Raw genomic sequence first — 16,810 nt, forward strand, 5'->3', positions numbered from 1 at the left:
CCACCTTAGCCTCCCAGGTAGTTGGGATTACAGGTGCATGCCACCACACTTGGCTAATTTTTTGTATTTTTTAAGAGACAGGTTTTTGCCATGTTGCCTAGGCTGCCGGCTAACTTTTTATGTTTTTGTAGGGACAAGTTCTTGCTATGTTGCCCAGGCTGGAGTATGCGTTTTTGATCCAGATTATTATACTAGATGCCTTTAGTATGAATAAAACAATTTGTAACTACTTTAAAACATTCTAAAAGATAAAGATGCTGCTGCATATCAGGTATAAAACCTTTTTTTGAGCTGGGTGTGGTGGCTCATGCCTATAATCCCAGCACTTTGGGAGGTCGTGGCAGGTGGATCACTTCAGGTCAGGGGTTCAAGACGAGTCTCGAACTGGTCTCAAACGGCAAACATCATGAAATCCTGTCTCTACTAAAAATACAAAAATTAGCCAGGTGTGGTGGTGCATACCTATAATCCCAGCTACTTGGGAGGCTAAGTCATGAAAATCTTTTGAACCCACGAGGCAGAGGTTGCGGTGAGCCAATATTGCAGCATTGCACTCCAGCCTGGGTGACAGCAAGACTCCATCTCAAAATGAAACCAAAGTAAACCTTTTCTTTGGTACTGAAAAACAAAAAACAACCTCTGGTTACTGCCTCATTGCTCTGTTCTTCTTCAGAGAGTTGTCTATTCTTCCTCTTCCTGTTTTTCTTCTTTCATTTTCATCTTAATCTGTGCTGAACATGCTATAGCCTCCATCATTCCGTTTAAAAAGCCTCCCATTGGCTGACCTCTATCTTGTCAAATCCATCTTACTTGATCCCTTAGCAACATTTGATAGAGCTGATGCCTCTCTTTCTTGAAATGCTTCCTTCACTTGGCTTTTGGAAAACCACACCTGCTCAGTTTCCTCATACCTCACTCTTTCTTCTTTGCTGGTTCTTCCTCCTCTTTCCAAGTTCTACATGTTGCATTGCCCTGGGCCTATCCCTTGGCCTTGTTCTCCTTTCTAGCTTCATTCTTTGCTTAGGTGATAGTATGGAATCTCATGTCTCTATGTATGCTCTATAGCAGCATGTTTGTTGATGAGTTCAACATTTTTATCTTCAGCTCTCTCCCTTCCCTGAGTACCAGGCTTGTATCTGCTTGACAGTTCTCTTTGCATATTTAATACACATCTTCTCCAGACCCAGATCTGTTCCTTCCCCAGCCTTCTTTATTTCAGCAAGTGAATCATTCATCTAGTTGCTCAGGCTAAGTCATCCTTGACTTCTTTCCCATATCTTACATTTCCTCTATAAGTTCTATTTGATCCATCTTTCAAACAGATGCAGAATTCGACCACTTCCCCCATCTTCCACTACTATTTAATACCAATCAAGTCCAAGCAAGTCTCCTAACTGGCATCTCTGCTTCTATTCCTTATCCCACTATAGACACTTCTTCATAAACAGACAGAGTAAGCTCTTAAAAGCATAAATCAGGTCTTGTGCTCCCTTGTACAGAAATACTTCAGTGGTTTGCATTTTTCCTTGTGATATGATCCTAAATCCCTCCTGTTTCCAAAAGATTCATGACTTTATCCTTGCCTTGCTCTCTGATCCCACGTTCTGTGACTCTCTCCCTGTCTCTCCTCTGGGCACACTGGCCTTTTGATGTTTACCTCTTATCAAGCTTGTTCCCATTTTAGGGCATTTGGACTTAATTTTTTTTTTCTGGAATATACCTTCTCTAGATCATCACAAGGTCTTACTTCCACTGAGTCCATGCTTAAATGTCCATGGTCCATCTAATGACCACCCTCATTTAAATAGTTGCCTTTCTCTGCAGTTCTTGCTCTGCCTCTCCTCCCTCCAAGCAAAAAACTCTGATATAGGCATCATTTGCAGGGTAATTGAATCCTACTATTTTGCTTCACTAATTTTCATCTGAATTTTCGAGCTGTAAATGCTAAATTTGGGTCTCCGTTGACTGCTGGCATCCCAACTATCAAGGGAATTTCTTTGACCATTATAGAGTACACCTTTGTAATGAAATTTGCCACAGGCTGTCACAGCTATGCAAGAGGATTTGGAGAGGTTGTCAACTTTAGTTTTGATTTAGGTAATTGTTTTTAAAAAAAAATGTTGAGAGAGTTTTAATTTAACCTCCTTTATTCTTGACTAAAACAGTCCTCTTTCTGGATTGGTTATTTTTCTTACTCAAGAACTTGGCTTCAAGAGGGATTATATGTATTATGGTAAAGGAGGAAGATAATACCAGCCACATAACCACTCAGATCAGCTGACTGAAACTTAGTGGTTTCTAGGGCATTAGGTATACAGATATCTCATATTTTCCAATTTGAATTCTATATAAGAGAAAGGTATTTATTCTGTAATTCTAGTGTAATATTGAGTGCTCTGTTTTTTATTTTTTCCTCTAGTTTCTGTGGATGTTAGGTGAGTCCTAGTTGCTGTGTGTTTATATAATAGCATCCATTACAAGACAGTTGCTAGTGTCTAAGTAATATGAGAAAGATTTACTTTATATTATGTATATATTTTCTCTTAATCAGGTTGATACTAACAAAGACCGATTGGTGACTCTGGAGGAGTTTTTGAAAGCCACAGAAAAAAAAGAATTCTTGGAGCCAGATAGCTGGGAGGTAATAGAACCTACTCTAAATGAGATGTATTGTTCAACAAAGTCTACATCAGTCCTTTCTACTTTTAACTTTTATTCCCCATTATGTTTTCATGCATAGTCTTAACTACCTTGGGTTTTTCTGTAAATGTCACTATAAAATAATGAACTTGATTTCTTAGAAAGCTTGTGGCAATTTTATTTCTTGTTTATAATCACACTGCATAAAATTAGAAGTCTTTTAAAAATTATACTTTTTTTCAAAGTGTGAAATAGGATTCAGTATTGAATATTAGAAATGTAGATACAGTGAAAGAATAAATGAGAATTCACTCAATTTTACTACTCAGAGATAGACTTTTAAGTTATGCATTGTATTATGTTAATTTGGAATAGTATGCAGTTTGTATATATAGTATATGCACATGTAGCATACAGTATGTAAACAATGTATTTAATTTTAAATTCATACGTATATATTCATATTTATGTATTTAAAAGATGGCTTCATACTATATAAATGACTTTGTATGTTGATGAAATACTTTTTAAAATTTAACAATATTTCACAAACACTTTTTAATGTCATTCTTCAAAAACATGATTTGAAAAATGACTACTTAACATGCAGTTATATGGCTGTAGCATAATTTATAAATCCATTTCTCCAGATTTAGACATTTGGGGTAAATTCCAGTATTTAACTGTAATGACACTATGATGACTATCCATTTCTTCACACATTTTTGGGCAATCTATAATGATTTCCCTGGGATTAACTCCCAGGAATAGAACTGTTCTTAAGATTTATGAACATTTTAAAAATTTCTCGTTGTATCTTGCCAAATTGCTCCAGAAAAGTATATCAATTTGTAACACAGTCAACTGTGTATAAATGAGTGCACAGACAGCTTGAAAAGAATAGCTGAGAGGCACCAACCAAAATAGACTGAAGAAAGAACATAGCCTTTTTCTACATAAAAACTAAAAAGATTACTATTTAAATTAAAATTTCAATTGTCCAGAAAATAGTTTGAGAAAGGGTGAGCAACTATTCTAGTTTACCCAGGACTAAGGAATTTCCAAGGATGTGGAACTTTTCATTGCTAATACCAGACATTTCAGGGCAAATTGGGATATTTGGTCCCTTTCGTTTGATATCAGAAAAGTCATCCTCTTTTTGTATTGAAGTTTTTTTGTTTTTTGTTTTTTTTTTTTTGAGATGGAGTCTCAATCTGTCACCAGGCTTGAGTGTAGTGGTGCGATCTCGGCTCACTGCAACCTCTACCTCCTGGGTTCAAGTGATTCCCCTGCCTCAGGGTCCCGAGAAGTTGGGACTACAGGTGCGCACCACCATGCCTGGCTAATTTTTTGTATTTTAGTAGAGACGGGGTTTCACTATGTTGGCCAGAATGGTCTCCCATCTCCTGACCTCGTGATCTGCCCACCTCAGCCTCCCAAAGTGCTAGGATTACAAGTGTGAGCCACTGTACCTGGCCTTGTATTGAGTTTTTGTCTGGAAATATGTCTTGAAATGTGTCTGGACTTTGGTGAAGAAGAAGAATGCTAAGATTATTTGAATATACATCCCCTTTAGCGCATCTGGCAGACTAGATCATAGATAATTACATACTTTTAAAATTTTGACATAATTTCAGATTTAACTACATTTGCTTTATCTTTCTGTTATCCTCCCCCCGTTTTTAATCTGTATGTGTGTGTATATATAACATATAAACATGTAATGTATGTATGTATGTATGTACCTATATATGTATGTGTATATATAAACATATGTGTATATATGCACATATATATATAAAGTTTTGAATTGCTTAGGAGTAAATTGCACATCATAACACTTTAACCTAAAATACTTGAGTGTATATTTCTTGCAAACAGGATTTACCTTATATAATCACAGCAAAATTATCAGTACTACACACATGGGACTCTTTCCCAATCTCTAGACTTATTGAAATTTTGTCAGTTTTCCCAATAATATCCTTTATAACAAAAGCAAATCCAAGATGATACATTGAATTCAGTTGCAATGTTTTTTTAGTCTCCTTTGATCTGAAACAGTTTTTCAGGAGAACAAACTGTTATGTTGTATAATGTCCCTTGAATACCACAGAAGAGGATGCTTAGTGTATCCTATCAGAAGGCACATGTTGATGATCCCCATAACTGGTAATGGTAGCTTTGATAATTTTGTTAAGGTGATGTCTACCATATTTCCATATTTTTCTATGTAAAGCTACTATTTTACCTTTTGTATTTTAAAAAGTATCTTGTCTAGCCCACCATAGTGAGAGAATCAGAAGTCAGCTTTTGTTCTTTTTTTTTTTATTTTATAAATACAGACATGGTCTCACTATATTGCCCAGGTTGGTCGTGAACTCCTAGGCTCAAGCAGTCCTCCTGCCTCAATCTCCCAAAATGTGTCAGCCACTGTGTCTGGACAGAAGTCAGCTTTTTTTTTTTTTTTTTAATAATTTTAGAAAAAAAATTTAAAAGGCACTCCTCGCTCTGTCACCCAGGCTGGAGTGCAGTGATGTGATCTTACCTCACTGCAACCTTTGCCCCCACCCCCACAACCCGCCCAGGCTCAAGCGATCCTCCCACTTCAGGCTCCTGAGTTGCAGAGACCACAGGCGTGTACCACCACTTCTGGATCTTTTTTTGGTATTTGACTAGAGACAGGACCTCTCCACGTTGCCCGGGCTGGTCTCAAACTCCTGAGCTCAAGCAATGCTCGCCTTGGCCTCCCAAAGTACTGGGATTAGAGATGTGAGTCACCATGCCCAGACAGAAGTCAGCTTCAAAAAAAAAATTAATTCAACATCATATTAAAAGTATTTTCACATATTTGTAAGCCTTATTTTAACAGCTGTGGAGGTATATAAACTTTTTTTCGGGTTAGACATTTAGATTACTTTGTTTTTTACTGCTATTTTAAAAAGAAAATGCTGCTACAAATACGTTTTTCTATAAAGCTTTTTCTGTGATTAGGGTTGTTTTATAGGGTAGCTTCTCAATGTAGCATCACCAGGACCCAGGGAATATTTTTAAGGCTGTTTTTAAGGCTAGAACGTCCTGATATACTAAAAGTAAGGAAGTCCCTAAAGAGTGATAAAGACATGTCACAAGGACAGGAAAGCCAGTTTGAAGAAACTCCCAGTGGCCAAATATGGGACAGTTTGAACAGGGAAATAATGAGGATAAGGATTAGAGCTTATTGAATAAAACAAGAAGCCACGAGTCTACACTGATGTAAGTAGAGAGAGAGAGAAGGGTGAATTCTTTTGTAAAATTGCTTTTCAAAAGAATTATACCAATTTATATTTCCACCATTAAAAAATGTGTGTACTCTTTAAATTTATCAGAGCTGGGCATGGTGGTGCCCACCTGTAGGCCCAGCTACTTAGGAGACAGGAGGACCAGTTGAGCCCAGGAGTTTGAGACCAGTCTGGGCAATGTAGCAAGACCCTGTCTCTAAAAATAAAAAAAAAATTTTTTTTAATCTTGTGGGCTTATACTTTGAGAAAATGTGAATGTATTATTATGTCCATTGATGATTCTAGCTAGAATTATTACTGTAATGGTTCACTAATGGAGATTTTCTTTCTCTTTTTTTTTTTTTTTTTTTTTTTTTTTTTTTTTTTTTTTTTTTTTTTTTTTTTTTTTTTTTTTTTTTTTTTTTTTTGAGACGGAGTCACTCTGTTGCCCAGGCTGGAGAGCAATGGCACGATCTCAGCTCACTGCAACCTCTGCCTCCTGGGTTCAAGCCATTCCCCTGCCTCAGCCTCCCAGGTAGCTGAACTACAGGCATGCGCAATCATGCCCGGCTAATTTTGGAATTTTTAGTAGAGATGGGGTTTCATCATGCTGGCCAGGCTGGTCTTGAACTCCTGACCTCAAGTGATCTGCCCACCTTGGCCTCCCAAAGTGTTGGGATTACAGATGTGAGCCACCACACCTGGCCAACAAATGGTGATTTTTCTCATCTGATCATCCCTTCTACATTTGTTAGTTGGCTTTCTACTGTAAGGAAAAGTTATTCCTTCCCCTGACCTTCTGTTTATCAGTGTAGACTCGTGGCCTCTTTTTTTATTCAGTAAGTTCTAATCCTTACCATCATTATTTCCATGCTCAAAATGTCCCAGACTTGGCCAGTGGCAGTTTCTTCAGACTGGCTTTTGTGTCCTTCTGACATGTCTGAATCATTCTTTGGAGACTTCCTTACTTTTAGCATATCAGGATGTTCAAGCCTTATCTTACCCTTTCCCTGACCCAATCTGAAATGAACCATTTTTCTGAAAAGCCCTAGTTCCTTTTAGTGGAGATTGATATTGCAGACCAAGATCTGGGCCCTGGATGTGCTCCTTGCTACTGCAGTGAGACTGCTTCCAAGGTCTTGTCAGATGACAGACCTCGGGAATTAAAATAATATGTATATGTAATATAGATGTGTATGTGTATATGTATATATATATATATACACACATATGTGCACACATACATATACAACACCTGTGCACATTTATATTCATTTTTATATATCAATATATATTAAAACTTATTAAATTTACACTGGTATCTCCAATTGCAATCCCAATACCTCTGATTTTTTTTTTTTAATTTTTTAAAGTTCAAGGCTACGTGTGCAGGTTTGCTATATAGTTTATATATATAAACTTGTGTCATGGGGGTTTGTTGTACAGATTATTTTATTACCCAGGTATTAAGCTCTCATACCCATTAGTTATTTTTCCTGATTCTCCTCTTCCTCCTGCCCTCTGTCTTCCCATAGGCCCCAGTATGTATTGTTCCCCTCTATGTGTCCATGTGTTCTCATCATTTATCTTCCACTTATAAGTGAGAACATGCAGTATTTGGTTTTCTGTTCCTGTATTAGTGTTTGCTAAAGATACTGGCCTCCAGCTTCATCTGTGTTCCTGCAGAGGACATGATCTCGTTCATTTTTATGGCAGCATAGTATTCCATGGTATATACGTACCACATTTCTTTAATCATTTAGGTTGGGCATTTAGGTTGATTCTATGTCTTTGCTATTGTGAATAGTGCTGCAGTGAACATATGTGTAACAACTTTGATTTCAACACAGCAGTCTGTCTTTTGCCATATTTCATGCAAAACCTAACTCCCTTTTCCTTAAAAATATTTCATTTATTTGCTCAATCCTAGAATGTACAAGGAGTTTCAGAATGCTAATCCATGCCTCTGTAAAATAAGAGTTTAAAATTTGTTTAGATTTTGTTGTTGTTGGGGCCACCACAGTGGCTCACGCCTGTAATCCCAGCACTTTGGGAGGCCAGGGTGGGCGAATCACCTGAAGTCAGGAGTCTGAGACCTGGCCAACATGGTGAAACCCTGTTTCTATTACAAAAATTAGCCGGGAGTGGTGGTGCACTCCTGTAATTCCAGCTACTTGGGAGACTCAGGCAGGAGAATTGCTTGAACCTGGTACACAGAGGTTACAGTGAGCCAAGATCTCACCCCTGTACTCCAGCCTGGGTAACAGAGCAAGACTCCATCTCAAAAAAAAAAACAAAACAAATTATTGTTGTTGTTATTTTTAACTCAAGGGCATATTTTCCAAATACTATGATAAAAAATTACTTGGATTAGTTCATTTTTTTCCTCCCCATTCTGTGGGTTATCTCATCAATTTAAAATAAAAGTACTATTTATTGACTTCTGTTTTTCTATTCAAGTTTTAGGATTTTTCTGTCTTGTGGATTTTAATTTTATTTTCTTGAATATGTGAAACATTAACACATTTCTAAAAATTGAATCTATATGAAAAAGGTGTATTCAGACAAGTTTTTCTTTATTTTTTATAATTAAATTTTTGTGCATGCACATTCATAGTATATGTATATATTTAAGGGGTAGGTGAGATATTTTGGTACGGGCATACAATGTGTAATAATTACATAATGGAAAATTGGGTATCCATCCCATCAAGCATTTATCTTTTATGTTACAAACAAAACAATCCAATTATGCTCTTTTAGTTATTTTTAAATGTACAATTAAAGTATTATTGACTATAGTCCCCCAGTTGTATTATAAAATACTAGGTTTTATTCATTTCTTTTATTTTTTTGGTACCCCTTAACTGTCCCTACCGCTCCCCTAGTCCACACCTTTTCCAGCCTCTGGTAACCATCCTTCTATTCTCTATCTCCATGAGTTCAGTTGTTTAGATTTTTAGAACCCACAGATAAGTAGGAACATGTGACATTTGTCTTTCTGTGCCTGGCTTATTTCACTTAACATAATGACCTCCAGTTCCATCCATGTTGTTGCAAATGACAGTCTCATTCTTTTTTTTTTATGGCTGAAATAATACTCTGTTGTGTATAAGTACCACGTTTTTTTCATCCATTCATCTGTTGATGGACGCTTAGCTATTGTGAACAGTACTACAACAAACATAGAAATGCAGATATTTCTTTGATATATTCATTTCCTTTCTTTGGAGTATATACCCAGCATTGAGATTGCTACGTCATATGGTTATTCTATTTTTAATTTTTTGAGAAACTTCTGCACTGTTCTCCATAGCGGTTGTATTAATTTACATTCCTACCAACAGTGTACGAGGGTTCCCTTTTTTCCATATCCTTGCCAACATTTGTTATTGCCTGTCTTTTGGATGAAAGCCATTTTAATTGAGGTGAGATGGTATCTCATTGTGGTTTTTTATTTGTTTGTTTGTTTGTTCTGAGACAAAGTCTTGCTCTGTTGCCCAAGCTGGAGTGCAGTGGCATGATCTCGGCTCATTGCAACCTCTGCCTCCTGAGTTCAAGCAATTCTCCTGCCTCAGCCTCCCTAGTAGCTGGGACTACAGTCGTGCACCAAGATGCCTGCTAATTTTTGTATTTTTAGTAGAGACAAGATTTCACCATGTTGGCCAGGCTGGTCTCGAACTTCTAACATCAAGTGATCCACCCACCTCGGCCTCCCAAAGTGCTAGGATTACAGGCGTTAGCCACTGCTCCCGTCCCATATTGTCTATCTTTGAGAACAATTCATGTGCTAAGGAGAAAAATGTGTGTTCTTATTTTTTTATTTTATTTTTTATTTTTTTAAGGCAAGGTCTCAGTCTGTTGCCCGGGCAGGAGTGCAATGGCACAATCTCAGTTCACTGTAACCTCCACCTACCCAATTCAAGCGATTCTCCAACTTCTGCCTCCAGAGTAGGTGGGATTACAGGTACCTGCCATCATGCCCCGCTAATTTTTCTATTTTTAGTAGAGAAAGCGTTTCACCATGTTGGCCAGGCTGGTCTCAAACTCCTGACCTCAAGTGATCCACCTGCCTCAGCCTCCCAAAGTGCTGGGATTACAGGCATAAGCCACCACACCTGGTGAAAAATGTGTATTCTATAGCTGTTAGATGAAATGTTTGTTAAATGTATGTTAGATCCATTTGATCTATACTGCAGATTATGTCCAATGTTTCTTTGTTGATTTTCTGTCTAATGCTGAAAGTGGGGTGTTGAAGTCTTCAGCTACTATCATATTGGGGTCTGTATTTAACTCTAATAATATTTGCTTAATATATCTGGGTGCTCTAGTGTTGGGTGCGTATATGTTTGCAATCATTATATCTTCTTGCTAAATTGACCCATTTATCATTGTCTTTGTCTCAGTTTTTGTCTTGACCTCAGTTTTGTCTTGAACTCTGTTTTGTATTGCTCCTGCTACTCCTGCTCTGTTTTGGTTTCCATTGGCATGGAATATCTTTTTCCATCTCTTTATTTTCAGTTTCCGTGTCTTTATAGGTGAAGTGTGTTTCTTTTAGGTAACATATCATTGGGTCTTGTTTTTCATCTATTCAGACACTCTGTGTCTTGATTGGAAAGTTTAGCTGGTTTACATTCAAAGTTATTATTATTGATAAGTAGGAACTTACTCCTGCCATTTTGTTATTTTCCTGGTTGTTTTGCTGTCTTTTTTTTTTTTTCCTTCCTGTCTTCCTTTTAGTGAAGCTGATTTTCTCTTGTGGCGTGCTCTAATTTCTTGTTTTTTGTGTGTGCATATCCATTGTATGTTTTTAGATTTGAGGTTACCATGAGGCCTGCAAATAATATAACCCATTATTTGTAACTGATGATAACTTAACACTGATTGCATAAACAAAAGGCAAAATTAATACTTTACGCTTTAACTTCATCCTCCTGCTTTTTAACTTTTCATTGTTACTTCTTACATCTTATTTTATTGTCTGTCTTGAAAAGTTGTAGCTATTTTATTTGTTTTTAGTTATTATTTTTGATTGGTTCCTTGTTTAGTCTTTCTACTTAAGTCAAGAGAGGTTTATATACCACAATTACGGTGTTACACTATTCAGGATTTTTCTGTGTGCTTACTGTTACCAGTGAGTTTTATATCATCAGATAATTTCTTTGTTCTCATTAACATCCTTTTCTTTCATATTGAAGAACTACCTTCCACACTTCTTATAGGATAGGTCTGATGTTGATGCAATCCCTCAGCTTTTGTTTGTCTGAGAAGGTCTTTATTTCTCCTTCATGCTTAAAGAACAATTTCAGTGAATATACTATTCTAGGGTAAATGTGGGCTTTTTTTTTTTCAATCAGTACTTCAAATATGTCATGCCAGTCTCTCTTGGCCTGTAAGGTTTCCACTGAAAAATCTGCCGCCCGAGACAGTCTTGCTCTGTTACTCAGGCTGGAGGGCTGTGTCATGATCTTGGCTCACTGCAACCTCTGTCTCCAAGGTTCAAGCAATTCTTGTGCCTTAGGCTGCCAAGTACCTAGGATTATGGGTGTGTGCCACCACACCTGGCTAATTTTTATGTTTTTAGTAGAGATGGGGATTTTCCGTGTTGGCCAGGCTGGTCTTGAACTCCTGGCCTCAAGTGACTCGCCCACCTCTGCCTCCCAAAGTGCTGAGATTACAGGTGTTACAGGTGCGAGCCACCACACCCAACTTGATGCAAGTACTCCTATGGCCATCACCACTGGAACTGTTCTGGGTTAGCCCTGAAGCCAGCATGGCACTGGGCCTTGCCCAAGGCCCTTTTCTTCATGGTGGCAAGTTCCCCCAGACCCTGGATGTGTCCAGAGATGCTGTCCTTTCTTTGTACTTGGCCTTTGGGAGTTTGATTATTAAATGCCTTTAGGTAGTCTGACATGGGTTAAATCTGCTTGATGTTCTATAACTTTCTTGCACTTGAATGTTGAAATATTTCTGATATTATCCCTTTGAATAAACTTTCTACCCTTATCTCTTTCTCTGCCTCCTCTTTTAGGTCAATAAAACTCTTAGATTTGCCCTTTTGAAGCTATTTTCTAGATCTTGTAGGCGTGCTTTCATTGTTTTTCATTCTCTTTCCTTTTGAGTCCTCTAACTGTATTTTCAAGTAGCCTGTCTTCAAGCTCAGTAATTCTTTGTTCTGTTTGATCAGTTCTGCTATTAAGAGACCCTGATACATTCTTCAGCATGTTCATTGCATTTTTTTAACTCTAGTTCTGCTTGATTCTTTGTAATTCTTTTGATCTCTTTGTTAAATTTATCTGATAGAATTCTGAATTCCTTCTCTGTGTTGTTATCTTGAATTTCTTTGAGTTTCCTCAACACAGCTGTTTTGAATTCTGTATCTGAAAGGTCATATATCTCTGATTCCCCAGGATTGGAACCTGGTACCTTATTTAATTCATTTGATGAGGTCATGTTTTCCTGGGTGGTGGTGATGTGTGCAGATGTTCGTCCGTGTCTGGGCATTGAAGAGTTAGATAGTTATTGTAATCTTTGCAATCTGGGCTTGTTTGTGCATGTCCTTCAAAAAGCTTTCCAGATATTCCACGGGATTTAGGCCCCAAGTCCAGTAATTCTGTGATTTTTGCAGACTCATAGAAGTACCATCTTTGTGGTCTTGGATAAGATCCAGAAGAATTCTCTAGGTTACAAGGCAGAGACTCTTGCTCTTTTCTCTTACTTTCTTCCAAACAAATGAAGTCTCTCTCTCTCTCTCTGTGCTGAGCCAGCTGGAACTGGAGGTGTTTTGATGCAAGTACCCCTGTGGCCATCAGCACTGGAACTGTGCTGGGTCAGTCCTGAAGCCATCATGGCACTGGGCCTTGCCCGAGGCCCTTTCCTTCATGGTGATGAGTTCCCCCAGACCCTGGGTGTGTCCAGAGATGCTGTCTGGAAGCCAGGGATTCTAATAAAAATCCTAGCGATTTACCTGATGTTCTGTTTTACTGTGGCTAAGCTGGCACTCAAACCACAATACAAAGGCCTTCCTGCTCTTCACTCCCCTTTCCACAGGCAGAGAACCCTCTCCCTGTGGCCATCACCACCACCACCTCTGGTCCACATGTGCTTCTCCCAGCCACTGCTGATATTTGCCGAAAGCCCAAGTGCTTTTCTGTCGCCTTGTGGTAAATGCTGCCAGGCCTGGGACTCACCCTTCAGGGAAATGGGCTCCCCTCTGGCCCAAGGCGAGTCCAGCAATGCTAAGAGCCAAGGCCTGGACTTGGAGACCCCAAAAGCCTGCTTGTTGTTCTACCCTACCATGGCCGAGCTCGTAACTAATGTGCAAGACAAAATTGCCTTTACTTTCCCTCAGCTTTCCTCAAACAGGGGACTTTCACCATAGCCACTACAGCTGGGATATGCTGGGTCACCCCAAAGCCAGCATGTCTCAGAGTCCAAGACCCAGAGCATACTCCCTGGGTCTCGACACTGGTTATTCAGGACCCAAGGGCTCTTTACTCAGCAAGTGATGAAGGCTGCCAGGACTGCCTCCTTAAGGCAGCAGTTTTCCTTTTGGGTTAGGGTATGTCTGGAAATGTCATCTGGAAGCTAGGGCCTGGAATCGGGGTCTCACAACTCTGCCTGGTGCCTTATCCTACTGTGGCTTAGCTGGTAGCCAGGATGTAAGACAAAGCCCTCTTTTTGCTCTCCTTTCCTCAAGAAAGGAGTCACTTTCATAGCTACAAGCTGCACCACCTGAGGTTCAGGGAGGGGCAGCACAAGCTTTCCCTTAGCCTCACCAGCTGGTGTCTCCCCTGGTCACCTGTTACTCTAGTTTACTGGCTCTAAGTCCAGCCTAGCACTAGGAGTTGCCTAGGAATTATAGGCCTCCTTTCCTAGACTGCCTTTCAAATTTACCTAGGACCCCAGAGCATTTAGCCCACATGGTGAGGGTTGCTAGGAAATTCAGTATCCACTGCTGGGATGGGTGATAGTTCAAATGCTCCCTCCATCGTGGGCACTGGTGAAGCCCAGCACAGCTTTATTCTCTGCTGTGACAGGGCAGCACTGAGTTCAATGTAAAGTCCCCCCGTCACTATGCTCCTTCCCCAAAGTGCACAGACTCTCCGTGCTGCATGTCTGCTGCGAGGGGATGGGAGAGAGGTGGCATAGGTGATTCAAGACTGTCAATGCCTTTGTCAGTGATAGGAAGTTGAAACCAGGTACTATGAGTGCTTACCTGGTGTTTGCTTCTTGTGCTTTTCTGTGTGCAGACAGCTGTTAAAATTTGTGTTTCAGTAAGAGTTGGGGGGAATAACAAATGTTATCTCTTTTCCCACGTTCTCTTTGTCACTTCTGCCCAATTCTCACTCTTTGCTTTTAGTTACTATTCCTAGAAGAGAATCTCTGAGTTTCTCTTCCTGTTTTTCCGTTTGCTCAAATGAGTACATAAATATATATTACTTATTTCCCCTTTCTTCTTACCCCAAAGGCATAATCCTGTAAATACTCTTTTATACTTTGCTAACTATAGGATTCTAAAGGTAAATAAGACTTTATTGTTGTAGTTTTAAGATTATTCTTTTTTTATTTTTTTTCTTTTAGACATTAGATCAGCAACAGTTCTTCACAGAGGAAGAGCTAAAAGAATATGAAAATATTATTGCTTTACAAGAAAATGAACTTAAGAAGAAGGCAGATGAGCTTCAGAAACAAAAAGAAGAGCTACAGCGTCAGCATGATCAGCTGGAGGCTCAGAAGCTGGAATATCATCAGGTGGCATTTTGTCAAAAGATTATGGCATTAAAAAAGATTTCAGGGGCTTTGTTAAAAGCCTGTGTTTTTGTAACATATTTCATTGTAGTGAAGCTATAGTATTTTAAATTTTAGTACTTTAAAACTGTTTTGTGGAATATTAATCTAAATTTTATTTTATTTTACTTTATTTTGAGATAGCCTGTCTCCCAGGCTGGAGTATAGTGGTATGATCATAGCTCACTGCAGCCTCAAACTCCTGTGCTCAAGTGATCCTCCCACCTCAGCCTCCCCAGTAGCTAGGACTACAGGTGCATGTCAGTGTGCCTGGCTAATGTTAATATTTTTTTGTACAGACCAGGTCTCACTGTGTTGCCCAGGCTGGTATCTAACTTCTGGCCTCAGGTGATCCTCCAACCTCAGCCTCTGAAAGTGCTGGGACTATCGGCATGAGCCATTGCACCTGGTCGAATCAAAAGTTTATAATTTGCATATCTTTGTTTTAGAAAACAATTTTCAGTTACTATGTTGTGCTTTGTCGAAGGTCACACATATGATAGAAAATCAAATTATACCTTTTCTTTTTCCATTCACCAGGTCATACAGCAGATGGAACAAAAAAAATTACAACAAGGAATTCCTCCATCAGGGCCAGCTGGAGAATTGAAGTTTGAGCCACGTATGTAATTTTGTTTGATTAGCTATTTAGGAAAATAAATTATCGTTATCAATTGAAGCCCACATTTATTACAAATATAATTTCAAATCATTAAGATGATATGTTATTTTTTGTGTATTTTTTGTAGTATTAGAGCAATTTAGATAACAGAAAAATGAAAATGCCTCCAGAAGTTTTATGTAGCAGCAAATTTTAAGTGCTATATCATTTATATATGTAGGATATGTGTGTGTGTGTGTGTGTGTATATATATATATATTTTTTTTTTTTTTTTTGAGACAGAGTTTCGCTCTTGTTGCCCAGGCTGGTGTGCAATGGTGCAATCTTGGCTCACTGCAACCTCCGCCTTCTGGGTTCAAGAGATTCTTCTGCCTCAGCCTCCTGAGTAGCTTGTATTACAGGTGCCCACCACTGTGGCTGGCTAATTTTTGTATTTTTAGTAGAGATCGGGTTTCACCATGTTAGTCAGGCTGGTCCAGAATGCCTACCTTGGCCTCCCAAAGTGCTGGGATTACAGGCATGAGGCACTGTGCCCAGCCATATCATTTATATAATTTGATAACTGTATTAATGGTTAATTGATTTGTTTCAACATTATTTGTTATTCTTTCTAATTATATTAATCTTACCAGAGAACATGTTTTTAAAAACTGTAATCTATGATTAGCTAAGCATATTTTTAAAAACAAATGTATCTGTATATGAAAGAACATTCAGAATAAAGGAAGATACTTTTAAAATAAGAACATATTTTTTTTTCCCAACAGACATTTAAAGTCTGAAGTCCGCCAGAACTTGGAAGAAAGCTGTTAACTCAACATCTATTTCATCTTTTTAGCTCCCTTCCTTTTTCTCTGCTCAATAAATATTTTAAAAGCATATTTGGAATAAAGGAAAATACTTTTTAAATAAGAACACTTTTTCTTGGACACAGATATTAAAGGATTGAAGTCTATCACAACCAGGAAGAACACAAACTCACTATAAACTCTCTGCTCTCACTCTCACACAGCTCTTCCATTTCTTCTGTTCTCCTTTAGTGATTTAATTAAGTGACTTTATGCCATAAGTTAGTGTAACTATTAGGAACTATTTAAGTGAGAAAACTCTGCCTACTGCTTTTAAATTAGATTGCTCTCACTTACTCATAAACATAGATATTCTTTATGGGTGCTTATCATTCCTTCTTTTAATAAATGGCTCTTTGATATTAACGATTATGAAAAGTCCATAGCATTTCCCTGTGTTTCCTGGTAACCTTTTTCTACTTTTGGCAACCTCAACTGCTAGAAATTCTTCACCTGAGTAACCTTTGTTATCACTTTAGGTCATTTTTCATTCTTTTTTATTTTGCTCTATACTTTATCATTTGAGATTAGGTTCTATTATATACAACAGAAAAACCAAAGATAACAGAAAACTAAATAGGAGTTTTTTTTTCTTACATAAAAGAAGTCTAGAAGTAGGTGGTGTCCAAGTTCCTATCTTTCTGCTCTAT

General features: G+C 38.3%; 1 protein-coding gene across 8 annotated transcripts in view; it reads left to right on the forward strand.

The window, feature by feature from the left end:
* The window catches only part of NUCB2 (nucleobindin 2), a 54,038-nt gene extending 37,512 nt beyond the window's left edge, over positions 1–16,526 (forward strand). For 5 of the 8 annotated variants that reach the window (XM_017525803.2, XM_037737519.1, XM_037737518.1 and 2 more), the window contains 4 exons: positions 2,552–2,641; positions 14,484–14,654; positions 15,231–15,312; positions 16,080–16,479. In XM_017525803.2, coding sequence (XP_017381292.1) covers positions 2,552–2,641; positions 14,484–14,654; positions 15,231–15,312; positions 16,080–16,087 — 351 coding nt within the window. In that variant the 3' untranslated portion in view covers positions 16,088–16,479. Of the gene's footprint in view, positions 1–2,551; positions 2,642–14,483; positions 14,655–15,230; positions 15,321–16,079 lie in introns of those variants that run through there. The other 3 variants (XM_017525805.2, XM_037737522.1, XM_037737521.1) reach the window with 2 other exon arrangements.
* Positions 16,527–16,810: the final 284 nt, after the last annotated feature.

This window comes from Cebus imitator, unplaced genomic scaffold, assembly GCF_001604975.1.
Source record: "Cebus imitator isolate Cc_AM_T3 unplaced genomic scaffold, Cebus_imitator-1.0 Scaffold39, whole genome shotgun sequence".
In the NCBI taxonomy this organism is placed as follows: domain Eukaryota; kingdom Metazoa; phylum Chordata; class Mammalia; order Primates; family Cebidae; genus Cebus; species Cebus imitator.